The following is a 24,005-nucleotide window of genomic DNA, read 5'->3' as shown; positions in this document are numbered from 1 at the left end:
ACTCTCTAGGCCAGAGAGGCCCTCTAAAGTTATAACTTTGCTTTTTTTTTTTTTTTTTAATAACTCCATGCACGCCTGATTAAGCTCACTTTGGGGCCTGGCATGCCATATGTTCTCCTTTATCTGAAATAAAGATATACTTTTAATGGGGGAAATTCAACCGTTGGTTTCCAGCCTTTGATTTGTTGTGATTTTAGGCTACTCTTTTTTTTTCATCTCCTTGCCATTTATATATTACATATTTTTAGCCCTTTAACTTGTAAAGCACTTTCATATCCACTATTATGTTTTTTTGTTGTCGTTGTTTGTTTGTTTTTAGACGGAGTCTTGCTCTATCACCCAGGCTGGAGTGCAGTGGCTCCATCTAGGCTCACTGCAACCTCTGCCTTGCAGGTTCAAGCAATTCTCGTGCCTCAGCCTCCGGAGTAGCTGGAATTATAGGCACGCGCCACCACGCCCAGTTAATTTTTTGTGTTTTTAGTAGAGGCGGGGTTTTGTCATGTTGGCCAGGCTGGTCTCGAACTCCTGACCTCAAGTGATCCACCCACCTCAGCCTCCCAAAGTGCTGGGATTACAGGCATGAACCACAATGCCCAGCCCACTATTATATTTTAATGCTCCCAGCAACCTTTGGGTGCAATTGGACAGGTTTTATCCTCACGTGAAACTGAGGCCGACAGTAGTGTGAAACGGCAAATCGAATTGTTAGCAAAACCAGGACTAGACTCAGTTTCTTGTTTATGACTGTACCCTCTTGCTCATAGGCATGCTGCCCACTGTGTTATAGAGATCAAGCAATGATATGGTCTGGTGAGGAAGAACTGAACACAGAATGTCGTGGCAGAGGAATTCCTTGTATGTCTTTTTTAGAGCGTGAATGTTTTAGGAAACTTTTTTTGAGGAAGGGGGCAGACTTTCTGTTTTGTAAAGAGAAGGTAGAGGGAACATAACTTTTTTTTAAAGGTACAAAAATAATTAAAACGTAACATACATTTGTATGTATGAGGGAGGGATATTTAAAATTAAAATATTATATCATCACAAGAAAGATCAGATATTCCTTACTTTGCCCTTTGGCAACCAAGAAAATTAAAGCCTGTTTTATATCCCAAAAATAAAAGAGAGACTTGATAGAAGTAACAGTGTTCAGTGCTTGCAACCGAATTCAATTTATACTCTTGTTAGATAAGTCCAAATTCTAAAGGCTACAAAAATGCTGTTAAATCAAAGGAGGAAAAGAATCATTTTAGGACAAAGTTATTCAAGATGAAAGAAAGGCATGTCTTCAGTGAGAGAACTGCCTGCGATTGGATGTTTGCTTGCTAATATGTTTAAAGATTTTGGACTTCTCAACTTTCTTGGTTTTCTGGTAGCCAAATCCACCACTGCCTACTCGCTTTTTCTGCTTGCCTTCATTGCTGTTGACGTTCAGATCAACAAAGGGAGGCACCTTGAAACCAATGACAGCAACTTGAGGCAAATTTAAGTTATTAAACATTAAAGATCTGTTTCAGAGAATGGGAATCGTAGGTTTGTATGTGTGATTTATATGCTTCCTGAGCTGACTTATGAAAAAAGTAGTTCTTTTGAATCAGTTTCTCAAGCTGAGACTGAATGTCAGAAATTTTAGACCAGGAAAAGTCAAATTCACTTAATGGAACCTTGGATCATTTCAAGTAGTGAAGAAAACCCAATTCTTCTGGGTGCAAAATGAGCAAGGCATGCCCTCTCCCATTTAGGTCTCTGGCTGTTCTACCCACACGATGAATATTATTCCTTAGGGTCATCCAGAGGGTCATACTGAACAATCCAGTTGACTTCAGTAATGTCCAGTTCTCTTGCTGCCACATCTGTACACAATAGTGTTCCTGAATCTGCATTGCAGAACTGGAAGAATGTGGTCGTATGCTTATTTTGCTTTTGCTTTCCATGAATGGCCAAGATGGGCAAATCAATGTAGTTCAGCAACTCATAGTGGTATTTCACGGACATACAAGATGAAAAGAAGGCCATAAGCTTCTTTTTTTGGTTCTTCTTAAGGAATGTGAAGAGTAGAAGGAATCTCTTTTCAGAAGGACAAACAACATATCCCTGCTCAAGACCATCCACTGTTGCATTAGCTTTATCATCATCAACACCAACATACAATGGCTCCTTTTTCAGAGAAGTCCTTGCCGGGCCTTCAACTTTTCAAGTTTGGGTGGCAGAAAAGAGCATCGTCTGTCTACGTGTTGGCAAAAGTTTAATAATTTGTTTTAATTCCTCTTCAAACTCAACATCCAAGATACGATCAGCTTCATCGATAACCAGACACTGCAGATTTTTATACATAAACCCTGGGATATTCTGCATATGGTCCAGCAGACAGCCTGGTGTGACCACAGTGATGTTGATCCCATTAGCAAGTTTCTGTGCTTCAGCAGATCTATTACTGCCACCCATTATCAACCCATAGGTATGCACGTGGTGACTCATTAGCTCCTTAAGAACACCAAAAGTTTGCATGGCTAGTTCTCTAGTAGGTGAGAGAATAAGGACCCCTGTTCCATTCCTGGGCATGAAATTTAACTTAACAATGAGTTCAGCTGCAGGATGAGAAAAGCTGGGGTTTTACCACTGACGGTTTTTGTAGCTGCAAGAAGATCCCTGCCTTCCAGAGGTGGTCTGATACTTTTATGCTGAATTTCAGTCACGTTTGTAAAACCCATTTCTTTTATTGCCTTCAGAGTGTTTTCATTGACAAGATTACATAAGAAGCAAATGAAGTATCCTCAAAAGCTCCTGTCAGTCCCAGGGGCAGGCTGGGCACCTCACTGTCATCTTCATCATCTGGCTTCTCAACATTATTTTCTGTTTCTTTAGGAGACTTGGCACTTTCTTCTTCAGATTCCCCTTTGTTTTCAGTTTTTGCTTTTTTTGTATCAGACTCAGCATCATTCACCATTTTTCTCTTCTTCTTTTTTGATTCTGAATTAGGAGACTGCATTGCTGCTTCTCCATTGGTTAATACGGTGGATTTCTGGGGAGATTTTTTAACTTTTATATTTTCCACTGCTTCTTGAGACACGTCTCCATTTTGAGCATCTGATAAGCCCACATTCATAGAATGTTTTGATTTTTTAACCTTTCCACCTCCCGTTGTTTCTTCAGACACATCTGTATTTTGAGTTTCGGACAGGGTCAGATTTGAGGCCCCCTGCAACTTTAGGTTCCACTGCCGCAGTTTGAGGTTCCACTTCTTGATCTTCTTGCGTAGGAGTTTCATCAGCAGGTGAGACATCCTGTCCAAGCAGTGTCTAGACCACGGTGCCAGACAGTACAGCCACTCAGTTCCGGAATATAACTTTATTAAATCAGCCATTTATAACTCTTTTTGAATCCTGGACCTTTTTGAAACTCTAAAAGCTATAAACAGTCATCTCAGAAAAATGTACACATCTACATTGTTTTCCATATAATAATAAAGTGTTTATGGAACTCTTGAAACCTAGAGGCTCAGGTATTATCAATCCTGGATTAAGATTTTACCTTTGGATTATGTTGTCTTTTAGTCTGTTTACTGATGCAATTTTAGAACTTAAAAGCTTAAAAGGTTTTGGAGTATGTGAGGCCTGCTAGGTATGGTCTGGTTTATAATCATTCAGTTGTAAAGGAACACAAGGTGACCTGGATTGTTCTTAGGAACAAGTGGAATTGATGTAATCTGATGACAGGACATGGCAGTTCTTTAATGCATGGCTCCTGGCTAAGAGTCTGGCCCCACTAGGAAATCCCTGGTAGATGTTAATGAAGGGGAACAGAGTATAACCTGTCTCATCCTCCTCCTTAGAAATTTTACTTTTAGTAGAAGAGCTTTGCCTCTTTTTGAGATATCTTCAAGCTTTGGAGAAAAAATAATGTTACTTCCTCAGAATGCTGGAACACCTTTGCTTGAATGAAGAGTATAAATACTCATATATGGACTGAAGTGAGTGCTATCATCTCCTCACTCCCCAGTCCTCACGTACAAAAACTGAAGCCCATGGAGGGGGGCTAATGGTTAATGGCCCCTCATCTTGCTCAGGTTTCCAAAATGGTTTGCCAAATAAAGATTCATCTTTAAGTAACGCTGGCCACTTTGTTATAACCAGCTGTTGGTAATTTACAGCACTTTTTTCCTTTTCTGCTGATTATTTGACTGTTATTGGCTGCCTTTATGGAATATTCCTTTATTAATAGAATTTTTTCTACACAGAACCCATAAAGGTTGGTTATTTTAGTAAACTGAAAGATTCCAGAAGCCTAATGGAGCTGAAATGGCAAATGGCTCAAAGAAGCAAGAATAATGTAACTTCACTTGCAAAAATAGTGTTAATCTTATGGGTATGCGTATTTGTATGCTTTTATTGGGAGGCAATGAAATTTCTCTTACCACAAATAAAATAAATCTACGGCTTTGCCCATTTCCAAAGAAAATTTGCTCTGATTGCTTTGGTTGGTATTTGTGGCAAGCACTGGTTATAAATGGTATGATCAAAGGTGTATTATATGCCAATTAGCAAACCTTTTTCTGGAAATAGTCATCTAGAGAGCATATCACAAAGTTTTCAATCACATTGTTTTTCCCCTTCTGACAGAAGGTCAGGGGAAAATAAGAGCTGTGTTTGATTTAAATTTAAATAGCAGTCTCTCTGCTGTTACTGATCCAGGCTAGCGAGCCATCTGGTTTTTCTGTCCTAGTCAATACAGCTAATTAGACAGGTATGCCATTTACTGGAGAATCATTAATCAATTACTATGGAAGGAGCCTTTGGAGAGAACTGGGTAAGTTGATCAGTACTCAATGAATAGTAACTGATTGATTTGTTTCCTTCTTCATCAGCAGATGTTGGAGAAGATCAAATCCTGTGTAAGCACGCACCACAAACACACACATACACACACACACACATTTTCTATAAAGGTCAATGGATTGACAGAGGACATTTGGGTCAGTGAGACAGTGACAAATACCAGTCAGTAATCTTTTTCAATGTTGTTCTTGGTGGTGGTCATGATGGTGGTTCCTTCCTGAAATCTATTGAGAGAGAGTTGTTGATCTCTTCCTGTGCTCGAGCAAGTTAGTATCTCCACACTGACAGTGGATTGGATGAAACACCACCATGCACTGGCCTCAGGTTAACCCTACTTAAAATGTCTAGATCAGTAAACATTCAGATCAGTAAATAGCTTGCCCTCTTGGACCACAGAATGAATGAAAAGTGAGGTGAATCAGAATGTGGCCAACTTTTAACCTTTGTAGCCAGCTGGGAAAGATTATGGATAATGTGTGTCCACACAACTCATGTTCATTTTAGCATTGATATTTCCCACCTTACCCACAAAACCAAACAAAAATTAAATATATCTTCCACGCTGATCTAATTGTAGTCTATGGATCTCCTACCTCCCCCTCAACTCAGGGTGTTTTGGGAATGGGGACTTTATTGCCTAGATAATGAAGTATTTATCTAGAAAGAATGAAGTATTCTTTCTTCCTCTTGGAGCCCCGCCCTGTTCTTCTCAATAGAGTATAAGATAAAAGGCTGTGCGAAGTGAGTTTCATTTTTTTGTTTTTTATTTTTTCTTATATTCTTTTAAATCTTATTATTTATTTTTTCCTCTTACATTTGTTATTGCCTTTTTTTAGTACTAAAGCAGAACATGAAGTGAGTTTTTAATCTGTGGTTTCCCCCTCGTCATGTTTAGAATGATGTTAAAAAAAATAACTTAGAGAAGGCAATGAATTTTTCATATTCATGTCCCCATTTGGCCACAAACTTCATATCACTTTATTTAGTTTTTGCCTTTCTAAAGTTGAATAGTAATTTTTAGTTTTTTTCACAGTAGTGTATTAAATATGAACGTTGGTTGTGAAGTCATACATCATAAAAGGAAATAAAAAATATGAAACATAGGAATTTTGGGTAACCAATTTTTCTACTATGTTTCTATAGCTTGCCTATTTATATAGGAGTATCTGCTGTTGAGCCTTTCTGTTATCTAGGCCAGAAGCATTTTGCTCCAGGTCAGCTTCAGACCCCAAACACCAGATTTCCTGGGTGAGAATGAGCAGGTACTATTTGAAATTAGATCATCAAGATAAAAGAAAAGACAGAGAGAAAAACCTGTGCCTCCAATTTCACCACTTGAGGTGAAGTTCAGTTTTCTGGTTAATTGAAATAATTACTGTGTTTCTTAAGTTTTAATACGATGAAGTACTTTGGGTTTGTTTCCTTTGGTAGTGAAACAGTGCCACTGGCACTGTTTGGTCTTTGTTTTCTTGCTTATATTTCCTTGTATCCCACAGCAAATATTTGTAAGATGGCCCGCCTAGACCTGCAGTGTCCTGGTGGTCCTCTTAAGCACTAACCATCAGCAGCGCCCCACTCAGTGGCCCCAACCAGCCTGAGTCCAGGAGGGGATGACCCTTTCAGCATAGCTTTAGAAGACAGGAATCTTTCTAGCTGCTCTTATGATAGTAAATGTATCTCTGTACTCAGCTCACTTGAAATAATCTTTATTTCCACAAAGCTTAAAAAAAAAAAAGACAAAAGAGCTCTTAATGGCTACCTTATATTTTAAAATAGCCAGAACTCTGTCTGCTCTCCTGGAATACTCTTCTCCCAGATATCCACATAACTTGCTGCCTCATTTCCTTCAGGGCTCTATTCAAAATACCATTTTATCAAAGAGGCCTTCTGTGACCACCCTCTGTAAAACGGAAACTAACACCCCAACCCCCAGCACTCCCTATATGCGCTAACCTGCTGTTTAATTTTCCTCTGTAATATTTGTCACCACTGGACACATTATATATATATGTTATTTTTTGTTTAACTTTTTTTTGCTCTACCCACATTATATATGTCTGTAATATTTTCCTCTTCCCATTAATGGAATGTAAGCTTCATGGGACAGGAACAGGGTCTCTTTTGATCAACTCTGCCTTCCCTTCCCTGGAACAATGCCTAACACATATTAGACATTCAATAAATATTTGTTTAATGAATAAAGGAATGACCTCACTTTTATTTCTGTCCTTATAGTCAGCAGTATCCCAGGCAGCCAACTTTTAATGCTAGAAGGCATCCAGCAGACAACCATGAAATGCCATAATGAATTCTGCAGGACAGTTTTGTGATTCCAGAGTGTGTGAACACTTAAATGCCCTTACTAGATGGCAGCGAGGCAAGACGCCCTCCCTAAAAATCATCCCTAGCTGTTCTCTTGTGGTGGGTGGAAGAAGAGTTCCAAGAGGAGGAGAGATCAGGAGTTGCCTTTATCCCTAAGAGGAAGCCTGTACATTCTAGGCATTTTCTGCATATTTTAGGAGCTGTCATATTAAACCCAACAGGCCTTAACTCTGGGAGAGTTTTCTTCCTTCTAAGGCAGTCTTCTGAGTCAGCATTCTGTCTGGGAATCCTGTTTTCCCTTCTCATGGCTTTGCCCTGATGAATAGCCGAACAAATAGGAAAGCACTGATGCTTCACGATGAAATAGTAAAACCCCTGGTAAGACCACTGGGCTCACTCTTCTTAAATATTACTTTTTGTTTGTTTAGTTTGCAGTGGTATGGGGGGCAGGGTAGCAGGAATTCCACATGAAGTTGATAGCCTCTTTTAAACGTGTAACGTAACAGGAAATGGTGGTGCCCGCCTGTAGTCCCAGCTGCTGGGGAGGCTAAGGCATGAAAATTGCTTAAATCCTGGAGGTGGAGGTTGCAGTGAGCCGAGATTGCACCACTGCACTCCAGCCTGGGCGGCAGAAACTCTGTCTCAAAAAAAAAAAAAAAGTGTACATTAAATATATATGTACATTTACATTGTTGTGTAACCATCACCACTATCCATCTCTAGAACTTCTTCTTCATCTCAAACTGAAACTCTGCCCACTAAACATCAACTCCCCATTTCCCCTGCCACTAGGCCCTGGCAACCACCATTCTACTTTGTGTCTGAATTTTCATGACTACTCTAGTAGGATCATATAGTATTTGTCTTTTTGTGACTGGCTTATTTCAGTTAGCATGATGTGATGTCCTCAGAGTTGATCCATGTTGTAGCATGTGTCAGAATTTCCTTCCTTGTTAAGGCTGAATGATGTTGATGGACACATAGGGGATTGATTCCACCTCTTGGCCATTATAAACAGTGCTGTTATGAACATAGGTTGCAAGTATCTCTGATCTTGTTTTCAGTGCTTTTGGATATATACCCAGAATTGGAATTGCTGGATCATATGATAATTCTATCTTTAATTTTTGGGGGAACTATTTTCTGGGTCTTTGTTTTGTTTTTCATAGTAACCATTCTGATGGGTATGAGGTGGTATCTCATTGTTTTGATTTGCATTTCCCTAATGATCAGTGATGTTGAACATCTTTTCGTGTGCTTAGTGGCCATTTGTATATGGCCATGTTCTACTTCTTTGGAGAAATGTCTGTTCAAGTCCTTGGCCCATTTTTAAAATCATGTTGTTTTTTCTTTGTTGTTGTTGTAGTTTAGGAAACTTTTAAATTAAAGTTTAACAAGACTGGCCTTATGAGTTTCCTTGTCTTGAGCATGTTTGTGGAGTGACTTATCAAATCACTTGGGCTGGCAGCTTAGGGACTTTTCAGGTCTAATCCAGCCTCCAACATTCCTTCACAGTGTAATCATAGAATCTTAGAATTAAATGAGGCTTACAGAGCCACCAGTCCAGTTCTCTCATTTTGCAGATAAAGAAACTGAGCCCACTGCTTTTTCCACTGTGCCCTGATTACCTAATCCCTATAGATAGCATTTTCTTCATCTTTAAACCCACCTGTCTTTGCCTTTTTTCTCATGTTCCTACAAGTGTTTTGAAGGCTAGGAAATTGATTTTAAATGATTGCACAGTATTTAGTAATTTATGTTAGGCAGGAGGTTGTGTGTATGTTGGACTTACACTTTTTGGGGATGTTCGATGTCATTTTCAAGTATGACATTTTCTTTAGAAAACTCTAGACCTGGCTAGGCGTGTAGCCTATTCCTATAATCCCAACACATTGGGAGGCTGAGGCAGGAGGATCACTTGAGCCCAGAAGTTTGAGACCAGCCTGGGCAATGGAAGTGAGACCCCTGTCACTATAAAAAATTAGCTGGGTGTGGTGGTGCCTGCCTGTAGGCCCAGCTACTTGGGAGGCTAAGGCAGGACAATCATTTGAGCCCAGGAGGTCGAGGCTGCAGTGAGCAATGATTGTGCCACTGCACTCCAGCCTGGGTGACAGAGCAAGACCCTGTCTCATAAATAAATAAATAAATAAATAAATAAATAAATAAATAAGCTACGTGTCGTGGTGCATGCCTGTGTTCCATCTCCTGGGGAGGCTGAAGCAGGAGGATCACTGGAGCCCAGGAGGTCGAGACTGCAGTGAGCCATAATCGTGCCACTGCACTCTAGCATGGGCAACACAGCAAGACGCTGTCACATACACACACACAAAAGGAAAACAGTAGGCCTTTCTTTTTCAGGGAAATGAGCAGATGGGGGCAAAATTGACAGGACGAAGTAATGCTGACCTCACCTTAAAGTAAAACACGTTAATCACTGGAAATAAATGAACTCTCAAAATTACTCTCTCGTTGCTATTAGACAATGTTAGACAATGCTTTTATGAGTTCACATTAGAGTAGATCTGGCACAGTGTCCTTTTTGAGATCAAGCAGTTTGGAGCTGCCACATAAAAGACCACTGCTTATGCCCAGGCACTAATTCATGGCTATGTTGGTGATGGCTTCCTGCTCAAAGATATCAGCTGGCAGTAAGGAAGTTCAGGATACTTGGCCTTACGTGAAAGATCTCTGGGAAGCTCCTAGTTTTTACATTCTGCATTAAAATTTTTTTTAATTGTGGTAAAATATACATAACATGAGATTTACCATTTTAACCATTTAAAAATACACAGTTCAGTGGCATTAAGTACAGTCACATTGCTGTGCAGCCATCACCACTATCTACCTTCAGAACTTCTTCATCATCCCAGACTGAAACTCCCCAACAAACACTAACTCTTCATTCTCCCTCCTCTCAGCTCCTGGCAACCACTTGCTGTTTCTGTGAATTTTATTACTCTAAGTGCCTCATATAAATGGAGTCATACAATATCTGTCTTTTTGTTTCTGCCTTATTTCATTTAGTATAATGTCACGGTTTATCCATGTTGTAGCATGTGTCAGAATTTCCTTCCTTTTAAAGGCTGAATAATATTCCATTGTATGTATTACCACATTTTGTTTATCCATTCATCTGTCAGTAGACCCTTGGGTTGTTTCCACCTTTTGGCTATTGTGAACAATGCTGCTATGAAAATGGGTATACAGATATCTCTTAGAGTCCGTGCTTTCAATTCTTGGATATATACCTAGGATTGTAATTGCTGCATCATGTGGTAGTTCTATGTTTAACTTGTTGAAGAATTGCCATATTGTTTTCCACAGCAGTTGCACCGTTTGTTAGTCATTCCCACCAGCAATGCACAAGGGTTCTCACTTTCTCCACATCCTTGCCAATACTTGTCAATTTTTTTTTTTTTGTAATAGTCATCCTAATGGGTGTGAAATAGTATTTCATTGTGGTTTTGATTTGCATTTTTCTAATTATTAGTGATGTTGAGCATCTTTTCATGTACTTACTAGCCATTTGTATATTTCTTTGGAGAACTGTCTAATTTGCCCCTTTTTTGAATTTTTTGAATTAGGTCATTTTTTGTTGTTGTTGCTGAGTTTTAGCTAACATGCCTTTTGATTTGCAGGTATTTTTAAGAGGGTGTTTGCTGTGTGGTGCCTTATATGCCCATTTATCTTGTTTATTTAAAGGAAATCTCTGTACAGATAGATATATTAAAAATCAGTATGTTTAGGCCAGTTGTGGTGACTCACACCTGTAATCCCAGCACTTTGGGAGGCCAAGGCCAGCGGATCACCTGAGGTCAGGAGTTTGAGACCAGCCTGGCCAACATGGTGAAACCCCATCTTTACTGAAAAATACAAAAAATTAGCTGGGCGTGGTGGCGTGTGCCTGTAGTCCCAGCTCCTCTGGAGGTTGAGGCAGGAGAATCACTTGAGCCCAGGAGTCGGAGGTTGCAGTGAGCCGAGATTGCACCACTGTATTCCAGCCTGGACAACAGAGCAAGACTCCATCTCAAAAAAAAATTAATATGTTTATTGTTACATATTGTATTTATTCTATATTATAATATATAATGTTATCTATATATTTTTTGTTCCAACAGTATATCCTTTCGGGCTCTGATGACTTCAACCTGTACATGTGGAGAATTCCTGCAGATCCAGAAGCAGGCAAGTATATCCTTCACATGAATGTACTGCTATTGCTGGCTCTGTTGACCTTTGGCATGCTGTGCCCTGAGGGGGCAGATCTTTAGCAGTAGAGGACAACATTTCCAACATAAGCTGTGACCAAAGGAAATTTAAAAATAAAAATTATAAACCAGATTAAACTATGTCCCTCAGACAGTCTCATCTGACATAAATGATGCTTAGATTTTTTTTTCCTCCTAAAAACCTTTCTTCAGACTTCATAGAACTCCTTTATGTCCCTTATTTCCAGTCTCCTCCTATTTCACACCTGGATTTTTTTTTTTTTTTTGAGACAAAGTTTCACTCTTGTTGCCCAAGCCAGAGTGCACTGGTGTGATCTTGGCTCACTGCAACCTCTGCCTCCCGGGTTCAAGCAATTCTCCTGCCTCAGCCTCCTGAGTAGCTGGGATTACAGGCACACGCCACCACACCGGCTAATTTTTTGTATTTTTAGTAGAAACAGGGTTTCACCATGTTGGCCAGCCTGGTCTCAAATTCCTGATCTCAGATGATCTCCCCTCCTCAGCCTCCCAAAGTGCTGGCATTACAGGTGTGAGCCACCACACCCAGCCCACACCTGGAATATTTTTGTCTTGCTTTTATGTGCTTTGCTTTTATTATCCATCTTCATATTCTTGCTTATTATTCTACAAACAGTTGGTAGGGCTCTTTCTTTCCTTTGTCCTCCCTGGTCATGTTAACTAAAGGGAGGCTTTCTTTGTTGATGGACAGGTATGTTCCCTGGGGCTTTGTTGACCCAGGACTTCAAAGAAATTAGGAAGAAATATTTTTACATTTGCTATAATTGTATTCTGAAAAAAGGCTGCAACTTTCCATAAATTTGTATTTAAGCTATCTGAGCTTTCAAACAGTGTGGATCATACCTCTTCATTCTTTTTACTTAGTTCCTCCCCCCTCCTTTTCTTTTTCTTAGGATGGTTTGTTTCTTAATCTTCTTCATTTTTGATAATAGTGTCTTCATGTGCTCAATGAGTGTTACCTAATGGTAGAAAAATGTCTGTTTTTAATACTCAAACAGCTCAATATAGCCATCTGTTCCAGGTGATACATGACATTAAGCTGGAAAATGACCTTTAGGAAAATTAGAGGACTATGCCAAGTATATTACACAAAACGTGTCTATAGTAGTGCTCAGAGTTTAGGGAAGTTCTTGGCTGTTGCTGAATTAACAATATTCTTACCAAACATCTGCCTTTCAAAACCTGTTGGGGCCTACTTTTGGCATAACTCAACATTTGCTGTGGTCTAGTTACTAAACAAGTTACAAAAGGGCTTTTCCTCTTCTAGAATTTAGAAAGCATGAGTGAAACAGCTTACCTTTGACACAAGCAAATGGAACAGCAGTAGTCTACCTGAACAAAGAGTGATGTTCTAGCACTTGAGGTGGTTGTGGATACAAGTCTCCCACCCCTGTAATTCCTAGCTTGATTCGTTGAGAAGTAATCTTTGGGTTTAATTGTATCTTTTACCTGATCTTGAAAAGCTTTTAATTTGTTAGTATGACTTTAAAAATAGAATGTGGATAATCCTTCTTCTCCCCAGGACTATTCTCTGGAATGTTTTTCATGTTTGAATAGAGAGAATAGGAAAGAATTAGCAATAGTATTGTAGGTTTTTTTCTTCTCCCTGCTGCTTTCTTTTCTTTTTTTTTGTAAGAGACAGGGTCTCACTCTCTTACCCAGGCTGGAGTGGAGTGGCATGACTTTGGTTCACTGTAGCCTCAAACTCTGGGCTTAAGTGATCGTCCCACCTTAGCCTCCCAAAGTGCTGGGCGTATAGGCATGAGCCACTGTGCCCGGCCCCCTGCTGCTTTCTTTACTGATTTAGGGTGTCGACCATCTAGTCTGCCAGAGCTGCAGTAACGAAGTATCACAGACTGGGTGGCTTAAACAACAGAAATTTATTTTCTCACAGTTCTGCAGGCTAGAAGTCCACGATCAAGGTGCTGGCAGGTTTGGTTTCTCTCGATGTCTCTTTCCTTGGCCACCTTCTCACTGTGTTCTCACTTTTCTCTGCACATGCATCCCTAGTGTCCCTTCCCCTTCTTATAAGGAAGTTCTCATGTCACCTTCTAGATGTTCTCCAGGGATAGTACCCCTAAGTTTATTTAGTAGTTCCTTAAAAAATCGTTATGTCAATTCCTCTGCTGTACTGATTTTCTCTCCTGAATTTGTTCTACCCCATTTATGGATTAACTGAATACATCTAGCAGATTTAGTCTGACCAGGCCAGATAAGAATCTTTGGCTGCTTTATTCTAAAATGCACTATGCAGTGTTTCAGAAAGTACACCCAGTGTCACATAAGCTTTTTTAGAGGCCACAGAACCCATGATCTGTTAATACTTTCCACATGGGCTATGGTTGGTTCTGCATCCCCATCCTTTACTTGGTACTTGGGCTTCTTTGTGCACAAGGACAGGACCTTATAACTATCCCTGTTGTTGGATTCATTGTAATTGAGGGTTTGTTTTCTCTGTATCACTCTTCAGCATTACATTGTTAATCACAGCAAATCTGTCCCTTTGATCATCATCTTGCTCTGTATGTAACTAAAGTATCTTTTAAGATTATTTTTAGCATGTCTTGACTCATTTGGGGATTCAACCCTTCTGCCACTATTCTTACAGATCCCACCCACATTTTTTTTCTTTTCTCTCGTTTTTTTTTTTTTTTTTTTAAGTCAGGGTCTCGCTATGTTGCCCAGGCTAGAGTGCAGTGGCTATTCACAGGCACAATCATAGCATACTGCATACAGCCTTGAGCTCCTGGGTTAAAGCGATCCTCCTGCCTAAGCCTCCCAAGTATCTAGGACTACAGGTGTGCATCACTGTGCCTGGCCTCTTTTATTTTTTCTTATTCATGAATCTTCTCTTTTTCTTTCTGTTCTTCCTTCTTGTTCTTTTTTATTACCTCCACTATTTTTGTAATTAAGTACTTCTTTTTATCAAAGTAATACAGCTATATAATTTTTAAATCAAATAATATTATAAAGCTTATTTTTTAAAAGCACAATAGTCCCTTTCTCTACCTTTGCCTATAACATGCTCATAATATTTTTGGATTTTCAATATTAGACATTCTCTGTTGACTTTCTACTATTGAAATCAGTCAGTTTCCCAAAAGAGGAATCTTCATTCTCCTACCTAGAGAGTATTTGCCTGGTAATTAAACTATGGCTCTTAAAAGCCAAATAGGGAAATGGGGCTGTGGGTCTTACAGATCTATATGAAGACTTTTGTTTAATGACACCCCCAGCTGTGCCTTGTATTGCCAATCTAAAACCTCTTTGGGTCAATGTCAATTGGCAACCCCCAGACTTCTGCTTATATGGGGAAAGGATGGTTTCCTGGCCATGTGCATGGTTTTAACTGCTCCTGTTTTCAGCCCTACTCTTCAACATGGCTTCAGGACTATTTGGTACCTCTCATTTTTATATGTAATACCTCAATTTTTAAATGTTGGCAATTAATGCATAGCTATAAAAAATATTTAGCAAGGTTCAGCAAGCCTAACAAGATATCTGTGGGCTGGATGCATCCCTTGAGTTCTAACTTTGAATGCTTAGATGAGGAAAATCTTGTCAGGAAACTCTTAATCCAACCTAATGTCTTTTTGACTTAAATAATCATGGGCCAAAGATAAGTGCGTACACATTCATTCATTCATTCATTCTCTCTCTCTCTGTCTTCCCCCTCCCTCTCTCCCTCTTTCTCTCTCATATTCTCTGTGTACCTTTTGGATATATGATTCTAAGGCAGGCTAGTAAGGGAAAGCTGGCTTGCCATTGTATACCTAATGGCATGATCAGAACTAGACTCTAGATGACAAGCAGTCAGCATTTATTTGATGCCTGCTGTGTGTTTCATGTGCGTGCCGAGTGCTGAGAGAACGAGATGGAGAGTGGTCCTGAGTGTGAGCCAAAGTCAAGGCCTTCTTTTTCTTCTGCACACTCCTGCTCAGGAAGACTGTTAATCAGTCTTTGTTTTTTTTGCTATACAAACTCCAAAGAGATGAAATTTATTTACTGTATAAACAGTACTATATAAGTCTTTCCAATAGGACTTCCTAGTGGGCTGAGGAGATCATTTCAAGATGTAAGACCTATATCCACTATAAAACTTGCTACCAGGGAAGATCAGGTCCAATTTTTTAGTAATTTCAAACAACTCATTCTAAAAATCCCTTTAAAAATTAAAGGAAGGGGCCGGGTGCAGTGGCTCATGCCTATAATCCCGGCACTTTGGGAGGCTGAGGGGGGCAGATCACTTGAAGTCAGGAGTTTGAGACCAATCTGGCTAACATAGTGAAACACTGTCTTTACTAAAAATTCAAAAATTAGCCAGGTATAGTGGTGCACACCCATCATCCCAGCTACTCGGGAGGCTGTGGCAGAAGAATCGCTTGAACCCGGGAGGGAGAGGTTGCACTGAGCCGAGATTGCACCGCTGCACTCCAGCCTGGGTGACAGAGGAGACTCCGTCTCAAAAAATAAAAACAAAAATGAAAAATAAAAATTAGAGGAAGGAATAGAACTAGAACTGGGAATTTTGCTGTGGCAGAGAAAAAGTCCATTGGAATATGTCTAAGACCTCTAAAGTAGGTAGGAAGGGCATCTGTTTTTATGTGGTAATTCTGAAAATAAAATAAGTAGACCAGCAGTTACATATAGAGCCAGTGTTACATATTGAAAGGAGCATTAGACTTAAAATCATACCTGGATTCAAGTCCTCTAACTTGAACTTAACTACCACTAACTACATGTCTGATTCTTAGCAAGTTACATAATAGTATTTGTCTGAGCCTCAGTTTCTTATATAAAATGTCTCCCACCTCTGCCTTATATTGTGTGTTGATTTAATAATCTTGGAAGCTTTCTGAAAACAATGTGTATTCAAATACAAGACATTGTTATTGCTATGTATAGTAAGATCGATGTAGATCCATCATTTCCAAAGCATTTTTTCCCTAGTAAGTTAGGTATGAAAGTAATGGATTTGGCAATGTGTGGGAAAGGTTGGTAGGTGTCTCTTGAAAATATTTATATTGCCTTTCCCTTCTCTTTCCCTGAATTCTTGTTAGAAAGGGCTTTAGGGTTTTCACAGGTTGAGTTGCTTTTCCTGAGCTGCCTCTTACTCTAAGACCTTCTTATTTATGGAAAGAAGCATAATGTGATAGAGTTGTTAGGAATGGCTTTAAATTCCTGATCCATTTATCTTCCAACTGGGGGCTTTGGAAAAATTTCCTAATCTTACCAAACTCCTGTGAAATAAGGATAATACCACCACCAACAACAATAATACTTTCTTAGGATTATTGTGAGAGTACTTAGTAGCTACTCAACGACTGTTATTCCTCACTAAGAAAGCCTTCTCGGCTGGGCACAGTGGCACATGCCTGTAATCCCAGCACTTTGGGAGGCTGAGGTGGGAGGATCGCTTGATGCCTCAGGAGTTTGAGACCATCCTGAGCAACATAGTGGGAACCTGTCTTCACAAACTTTTTTTTTTTAAACTAACTGCTGCTAGGCACAATGGCTCGTACCTGTAATCCTGGCACTTTGGGAGGCTGAGGCGGGAAGATCAGTTGAACCCATGAGTTTGAGACCAGCCTGAGCAACACAGCAAGACTGTGTCTCTAATAATAATAATAAAAAGAAAGAAGAAAAGAACGAAAGAAAGAAAGAGAAAAGAAAGAAAACTGGGCATGGTGGCATATGCCTGTAGTCCCAGTTGCTCAGGAGGCTGAGCAGGACTATTGCTTGAGCCCAGGAGTTTGAGGCTGCACACTTCAGCAACAGAATGAGACTCCATGTCTACAAAAGAAGAAAAAGAAGGCCTTCTCCCTTTTTAAACTCACCTTTTAATAACTCCTTAGAGATCAAGACATTGTCCTTCCTTGCTACCCACCTGGAATGGCTGATTGAGTTGTTCTTGCATGAAGGCTGCCCTTGACTCATCAGTAGTTCAGGAGGCTTCTCTTATGTGACAAATTTTTCCCTGAATGGAAGAGAAAAACATGTATTTTTACTGCCGAGTCACTGTAACCACCCCCACTGGCAGTAGGCTGATGAAGTAGGCTGGAAACAGCTGTAAATGCATTTTTATGGGCCTGCATATGTTTGTGTGCTCTGTCTTCTTTTTCTAGACATGTATTCACTCTCAGTGACTTAGGCCTAGGTATCTGCTTTTTCTTCTCATGTAACTGGAAAAAACAGCTGTTTTTAATTGGTTGCAAGTAGTTGGTTATAAACACATGTGAGGCACATATAATGAAAGAAGAACTCAGCATAACTGACTTTTTTGTGCAACTAAGCATTGATGCCTGTGGAGCTCTTTGAGCTGTACTGACAGCATTGGCTGTCCCCATCTGGCTTTTCTCATTTCTTAAGTAGTTATGTGGTCTCCAGGAGGCAGTCACTGCTCTGTCCGTATTGTCAGTATCCTTGATGGTCCTCTTTATGGTTTGACACTGGAAGACCCTGCAACTGTTCACTTGGGCCTTTTTGAAATGCTAAGAGGCTTGGATACCTTTTTTAGATGTACCAGGAAAAGAAGTAGTCTATGCCTTGCAGTAAACTTTTTTTTTTTTTTTTGAGATGGAGTTTCATTCTTATTGCCCAGGCTGGAGTGCAATGGCATGATCTCGGCTCACCGCAACTTCTGTCTCCTGGGTTCAAGCTATTTTCCTGCCTCAGCCTCCTGAGTAGCTGGGATTACGGGCATGTGCCAGCATGCCCAGCTAATTTTGTATTTTTAGTAGAGACAGGGTTTCTCCATGTTGGTCAGGCTGGTCTCGAACTCCCGACCTCAGGTGATCCTCCTGCCTCGGCCTCCCAAAGTGCTGGGATTACAGGCATGAGCCACCACATCTGGCCCTTGCAGTAAACTCTGAATTCTACCAGTGGGGTCAAGAATGAAATAGATTGTCTTAAATCTACTTACCAAACCTCATTTTAGCAGATAACTTTAACTTCAAGCTTTATTCCAGAGAGGATGATGAGGGCTTTAACTCAATTTGTTCACTTATTGAGTATCCTTAGATAAGACATCATGTAAAGCTCTATGGGCCACTGAAAAATGAACATTTTTTGCCTTCAGAGAGCTTCCAATATAACAGAGATGAAAAAAGGATGTGCATGGGCACACACACAGACATATGCACTCGATGTAAAAGTGGCTTCTGAGGCCCATAAAAAAGATAATGAAGGAGGTCTTGAAGAGATTTGGGAAGATTGGTAAAGTTTTCCTGCAGTTAGCATTTCAAAGCACCCTGAAGGATAGATAGGATTTCAGCCCCTTTATTTCTCTGCTCCTGCTTAACTACATTATAGTAAAAATGCTGTAAAAGAATATCTGGGCCAGGTGCAGTGGCTCAGGACTGTAATCCCAGCACTTTGGGAGGCCAAGGTGGGCAGATCACGAGGTCAAGAGATTGAGACCATGCTGGCTAACATGGCGAAACCCCATCTCTACTAAAAATACAAAAATTAGCTGGGCTTGGTGGTGCGTGCCAGTAGTCCCAGCTACTCGGGAGGCTGAGGCAGGAGAATTGCTTGAACTGGGGAGGTGAAGGTTGCAGTGAGCCGAGATCACGCCACTGCACTCCAGCCTGGTGAGACTCCATCTTAAAAAAAAAAGAATATCTGGGCTGGATTAGGTGGCTCACACCTGTAATCCCAGCACTTCGGGGGGCCAAGGCAGGAGGATTGTTTGAGCCCAAGAGTTTGAGACCAGCCTGGGCAACATGGCAAAACCCCATCTCTACAAAAAGTACAAAAAATTAGCCAGGTGTGGCGCCATGTCCCTATAGTCTCAGCTACTAGGGAGGCTGAGGTAGGAGGATTGCTTGAGCCTGGGAGGGGGGGGTTGCAGTGAGCCAAAATCATGCCACTGCATTCCAGCCTGGGGAACAGAGTGAGACCCTGTCTCAAAAAAAAAAAAAAAAAAAAAAAAAAAAAAGATACGAAATCGGCTGCAGGAAGATGGAAAAAAAGAAACATTTATTGGGTGATGGAGCCCATATGTGAAGATTTTTTTTTTCCTGCATGCTTGTGTTCCACCATCTAATACACTCACATCTTTTCATTTCATCATATATTTATTAAAAACCTTACTATGTGCTAGGCACAGTTGTAGAGACTTGGGATACAGTGGAGACAGAAGCCCTGCTGTCATGGAGCTTATGTTCTAGCAGGGGAAACAATGAACAATAAACATAGTAAATTATGTAGTAGGTTTAAAAGGTTAGAAGTGCTATAGAAAAAGTAGAACAGAGGAAGACGGGAAGTGGTATTGAGGACAGTGTCCCAGCATGATTGATAAATTGCTATTAGGCCAAGACATCAAGAAATCTTGACCACATTGCTTTCAGCTTTTGAGTCAAAAACATACTCATTCTTGGAGGACTTCACGAAGCAAATGAACTTGACATTAAACAAAAGCAACTGAAACTGGCTAGAAATGGGAATAGTATTCTGGCTCTTCAAAGGCCTGAGGCAATAAACCCCTGGCTGAATGTTATGAAAGTGGGCCATAAGTAGAGAAGGGAGGGAAATTAGGACATACACATTTCCCTTAGTCTTCTCTAGGGAGACATTTGACCTTGGCATTTAGAAAGATCTTTATCTGAATTTTGAGCAAGGTGTTTTCCCCTGGGATCCTGGGGTCCCCTAAGGTAGTAAGTCGATTACTGATACTGAAATTCTGTGAGATACCTTGTTCTCATTTTCTTTTCTGAGATCTTGCAATAGATATGGTTATAGTCTTCCCTACCCCCCTACCATCTCTTCTAAATCAAAGAAAGATTAATATATGGGGACTTTGGCCTCAACTTAGGAACTAAACTTAAAAAGGAGTGTCAGCTGGCCAGGTGCAGTGGCTCATGCCTGTAATCCCAGCACTTTGGGAGGCCAAGGTGGGCAGATTATGAGGTCAGGAGTTGGAGACCAGCCTAAACAACATGGTGAAACCCCATCTCTACTAAAAATACAAAAAAATTAGTTGGGCGTGGTGGTGTGCGCCTGTAATCCCAGCTAGTCGGAAGGCTGAGGCAGGAGAATTGCTTGAACCCAGGAGGAGGAGGTTGCAGGGAGCTGAGATCATGCCACTGCACTCTAGCCTGGGCAACAGAGCAAGACTCCATCTCAAAAAAAAAAAAAAAACAGTGTCAGCACATTTGGCTAAGCCAACCAAAGCAGATGGCCCAGAGAAATGACTGTTGGTTTATACAGAATTTTATAAACAAATGGCAGCTCAGGAATGAGATCCTTTTTCCTGGGTATGTGGTATTTTATTTATTGGTACCCATTATTAGCGATTCAGTCAGGACTTAGTTCAGCAACCAGGGGGTGAAGTTGATCCTTACCTGGGCCCTTACCCACAGTCTTAAGAGATGACCCTGAAGGGAGATTATGTGGGTTATATAGTTCTTGGATAAAAATATGCCCTTCCTGTCTCCTTCCAGTTTGATACTACTATTGACCAGCATGGTCTGATTAGATGACAGAGGAAAGGAGACCCTAGATTCTTTCTGATATTGGCATTTTGACTTTAGCTATTTCAAATTAAAGGAGAAGCTATCTGGCTTATACAAATTTCTAGGACTAATCTCAAAAAATGATTGTACGTAAACTGTTCAGTAGCAGCTATATTCAATAATATCAAACCTGGGAACCAGGAAAGAAACTATGAAAAACCTCTCTGAAGCCATTTATTGCTATGATTGTACACAGTCTTGGTTACCTTAAACAAATGGCCACTATAATTCTGCCTGTACCTATTTTCACCATCAGTCTCTGGGTTTATTGATTCCCTCTTCTTTTTCAGATTTCCCAGGTACCAGCATGGGTGGAAAGAAGGGCAAAAAAGACCTTGTGTTAAAATTGCTACCAAGAAGAGAAATCAGGGCTGGGCGCGGTGGCTCACGCCTGTAATCCCAGCACTTTGGGAGGCCGAGGCGGGTGGATCATGAGGTCAGGAGTTCAAGGCCAGCCTGGCTAAGATGGTGAAACCCCGTCTCTACTGAAAATACAAAAATTAGCTGGGCGTGGTGGTGGATGCCTGTAATCCCAGCTACTCAGGAGGCTGAGGCAGAGAATTGCTTGAACCTGGGAGGTGGAGGTTGCAGTGAGCCGAGATCGAGCCACTGCACTCCAGCCTGGGCAACAGAGCAAGACTCCATCTCAAAAAAAAAAAAAAAGGTCATATTGCATGAAAGTGCAAGAGAAACAGTTTTTCCATGGTCTGAATTTTCAGGCATTGATAGCCTTCAATTAGTCTTTAGATCTGATAGTTACTTTAATTGTGTTCCAAGTCAGAAAGATTGGTTTGGTTGATGCACTTTAGTTCTATGATAGCTGATTCTTTATAATATGAGACCTTCCAGCTGTCTTCTTTTGACATACTTATTCTAAAATTGCTTTCTTTTCAAACACTATGCATTCAGCAAGTATTTATGCACCTGGTGGACTTTAGACATTGCACCCCAGGTTCTAGGTATGCAAGAGTAGGTAAGACAGATCCAGTTCTATTCTCATCATGTACTCAGTGTCAGTGATGTGATGAAATGGCTTATGGTAATGCTGTAGAGCTTGTGCTCAGGATACCATTGTGCCCCTCCTTTTAATTTAGAACTTCAGAAGAAAACCACCTATCTAATAACTGCCAGAAAGATTTAGAAATCTAAATCTTTTGAATGTAAGCTTCTAACTCCATTCCTATTCAAACTCTTCCATCTTCCAAAGGCAGCTGATATGGCGGAAAGCATATTAGGCATTGTAGCCAGACTCTGGTTCAAATCTTGGCTCTACCATTTTCTAGCTTTATGACTTGGGATAAGTCACTTAAATCCCCCCACATCCCCCCTCTTTTTGAGGCAGTAGGATTAAACAAGAGACTGTTACTAGATTTAAATCAAAGTTTCTTTGCTTAACCACCCCAGTGGGAGTAGAGGTAGAAGTAGGATGTTAAAAAAGTAAAATTCAGAGGAGACCCATGAGCAGAAATGCTACTTGTCATAATGAACCTTATCTAGAAGAAATAGACCCAAAGGAACTTTTTGGGGATGGTAGGATCTCTCTGTCAAGACAACTATTTTTGGGTTCTTTAGATTCCTATTTATCCCTCTTCCCTAATTCTCTCTAGTTTATTTTCATTTTGACTGGCCCAGCTTCCCTTTCATCCCACCTTAGGAAGCCAGTGCTAGGGGTTCCCACCATGGCAGTCTACGTCAGTGCCTAACTTTTCCTCGTCCTCTTTCTCCATGAAAAATCCACTAATCCTGTGTCCTAGTCCCTCTCTTTTTTTATGGTTTATTAGCAAACGTGATGTTGGGCTGAGATATGAATACGATAAATATATTTTCCATTCTGGACAATTCAAATATTATTGTCAAATATGGAGAAAAATTTTGTCACCCACCAAATAGATTGAGCACCTAAAGCTGGCTGAGTGAGTAGATGGGTGCAGTCTGGAACCTTTTGCTGTCATAAAAAAGATATGTACGTGGCAATAAGGAGGTATCTCTTCCATGAGACAAAAGAAGAGTTGTGTTAGGGGGCCAAAAGCCGAAGATACCCCTAGAGCCATATTATTTCTGGGGAAGGGACATTGTTGTAGTCATTTTCCCTCCAAACACAGACATTGAGAAATATTTGGAATGAGTGTTTGAACAAGGTGGAGTTGGGAGTGGAAGGAGGCACTTGGAGCAGAGACTGTCTAATGATACTTTGTGGCCTAGTGGCACCATGCTCCTGGTAGGGACTAAGAGGGGATCCCTTGAGTAGATAAATGAACACTCATTTGTTTGTGTCTGGATGCAACACATTTTGCCAATTAGCCAAAGGCACATGTTTCTCTGTGTGTACTGAGTTGTCTGATTGCTCAGAAGGAACTTGATCAGAATTTATGTGCATGTGTTCTGGATGGATGTGATACCATTACCAGTGCAGTGGAAACTTTGAATTTATCCCAAGTTCATAAATGATAACATGTTTATCTATGTTACAAGTTCCAGGCCTCTGGCACTTTTCTCATTCACTGAAGAAGGAAGCCTACAGGATGATCCTTAAAATACAGCTTTCTATCGATGTCCTCTTGACTTTAATCTATACATGGTATCTTTAAGGCCCACTCTCTAATTCTGATTTTCAATACTTGGACCCTGCTTATTATGAAAGTGATCCAAATTTTTCTTTCTTTCTATATCCTTAGTTCTCCCTGCTATCAGGGGGAAAAGTATTCTCTCTATTATTTCCCCCAGTGGTTTTGGTTTTTATGGGGTTTTTTGTTTTGTTTTGTTTGCTGTCTTCATCATAGAAACTGAGGGCAAATGGATTAGAGATGTTTTTTGTACATTTAAGTCATTATATGCTTCTGGTTCTGCATGTCCTTGGTCCAGCTGCCTAACTATTCCCAAGCAGTTCAGTCTCATTTTGCTCACAGTTGGCCTTTTCTAAGGTAACACTTGGATTCTATCTTGGGGATCAAAAATTTGAGAAATGTTTTAAGTGGCTTTGGTTTCATTGACAATGGAATTGCAGTGGGTGAGTGTGGGCAATGTTTAAAGGCTAAATAAAGGCTCTTCATAAGAGCACATATGCTGAGAGCTGTTTCATCTTCTCTCTT

General features: G+C 40.4%; 1 protein-coding gene and 1 pseudogene across 3 annotated transcripts in view; one reads left to right on the top strand and one right to left on the bottom strand.

The window, feature by feature from the left end:
* Positions 1-24,005, top strand: part of DCAF5 (DDB1 and CUL4 associated factor 5) — a 102,354-nt gene that overhangs the window by 66,560 nt on the left and 11,789 nt on the right. For all 3 annotated transcript variants that reach the window (XM_003824201.5, XM_008977803.5, XM_008977804.4), the window contains exon 7: positions 11,273-11,339. In XM_003824201.5, the coding sequence (XP_003824249.3) occupies positions 11,273-11,339 (67 nt within the window). The remainder of the gene's footprint in view (positions 1-11,272; positions 11,340-24,005) is intronic.
* On the bottom strand, positions 1,286-3,423 carry LOC100982579 (ATP-dependent RNA helicase DDX18-like; annotated as a pseudogene).

The sequence above is a fragment of the Pan paniscus genome, chromosome 15, assembly GCF_029289425.2.
Source record: "Pan paniscus chromosome 15, NHGRI_mPanPan1-v2.0_pri, whole genome shotgun sequence".
Classification (NCBI taxonomy): domain Eukaryota; kingdom Metazoa; phylum Chordata; class Mammalia; order Primates; family Hominidae; genus Pan; species Pan paniscus.
The sequence above is the reverse complement of the archived record's forward strand: the minus strand, read 5'-3'. Positions and strand labels throughout refer to the sequence as shown.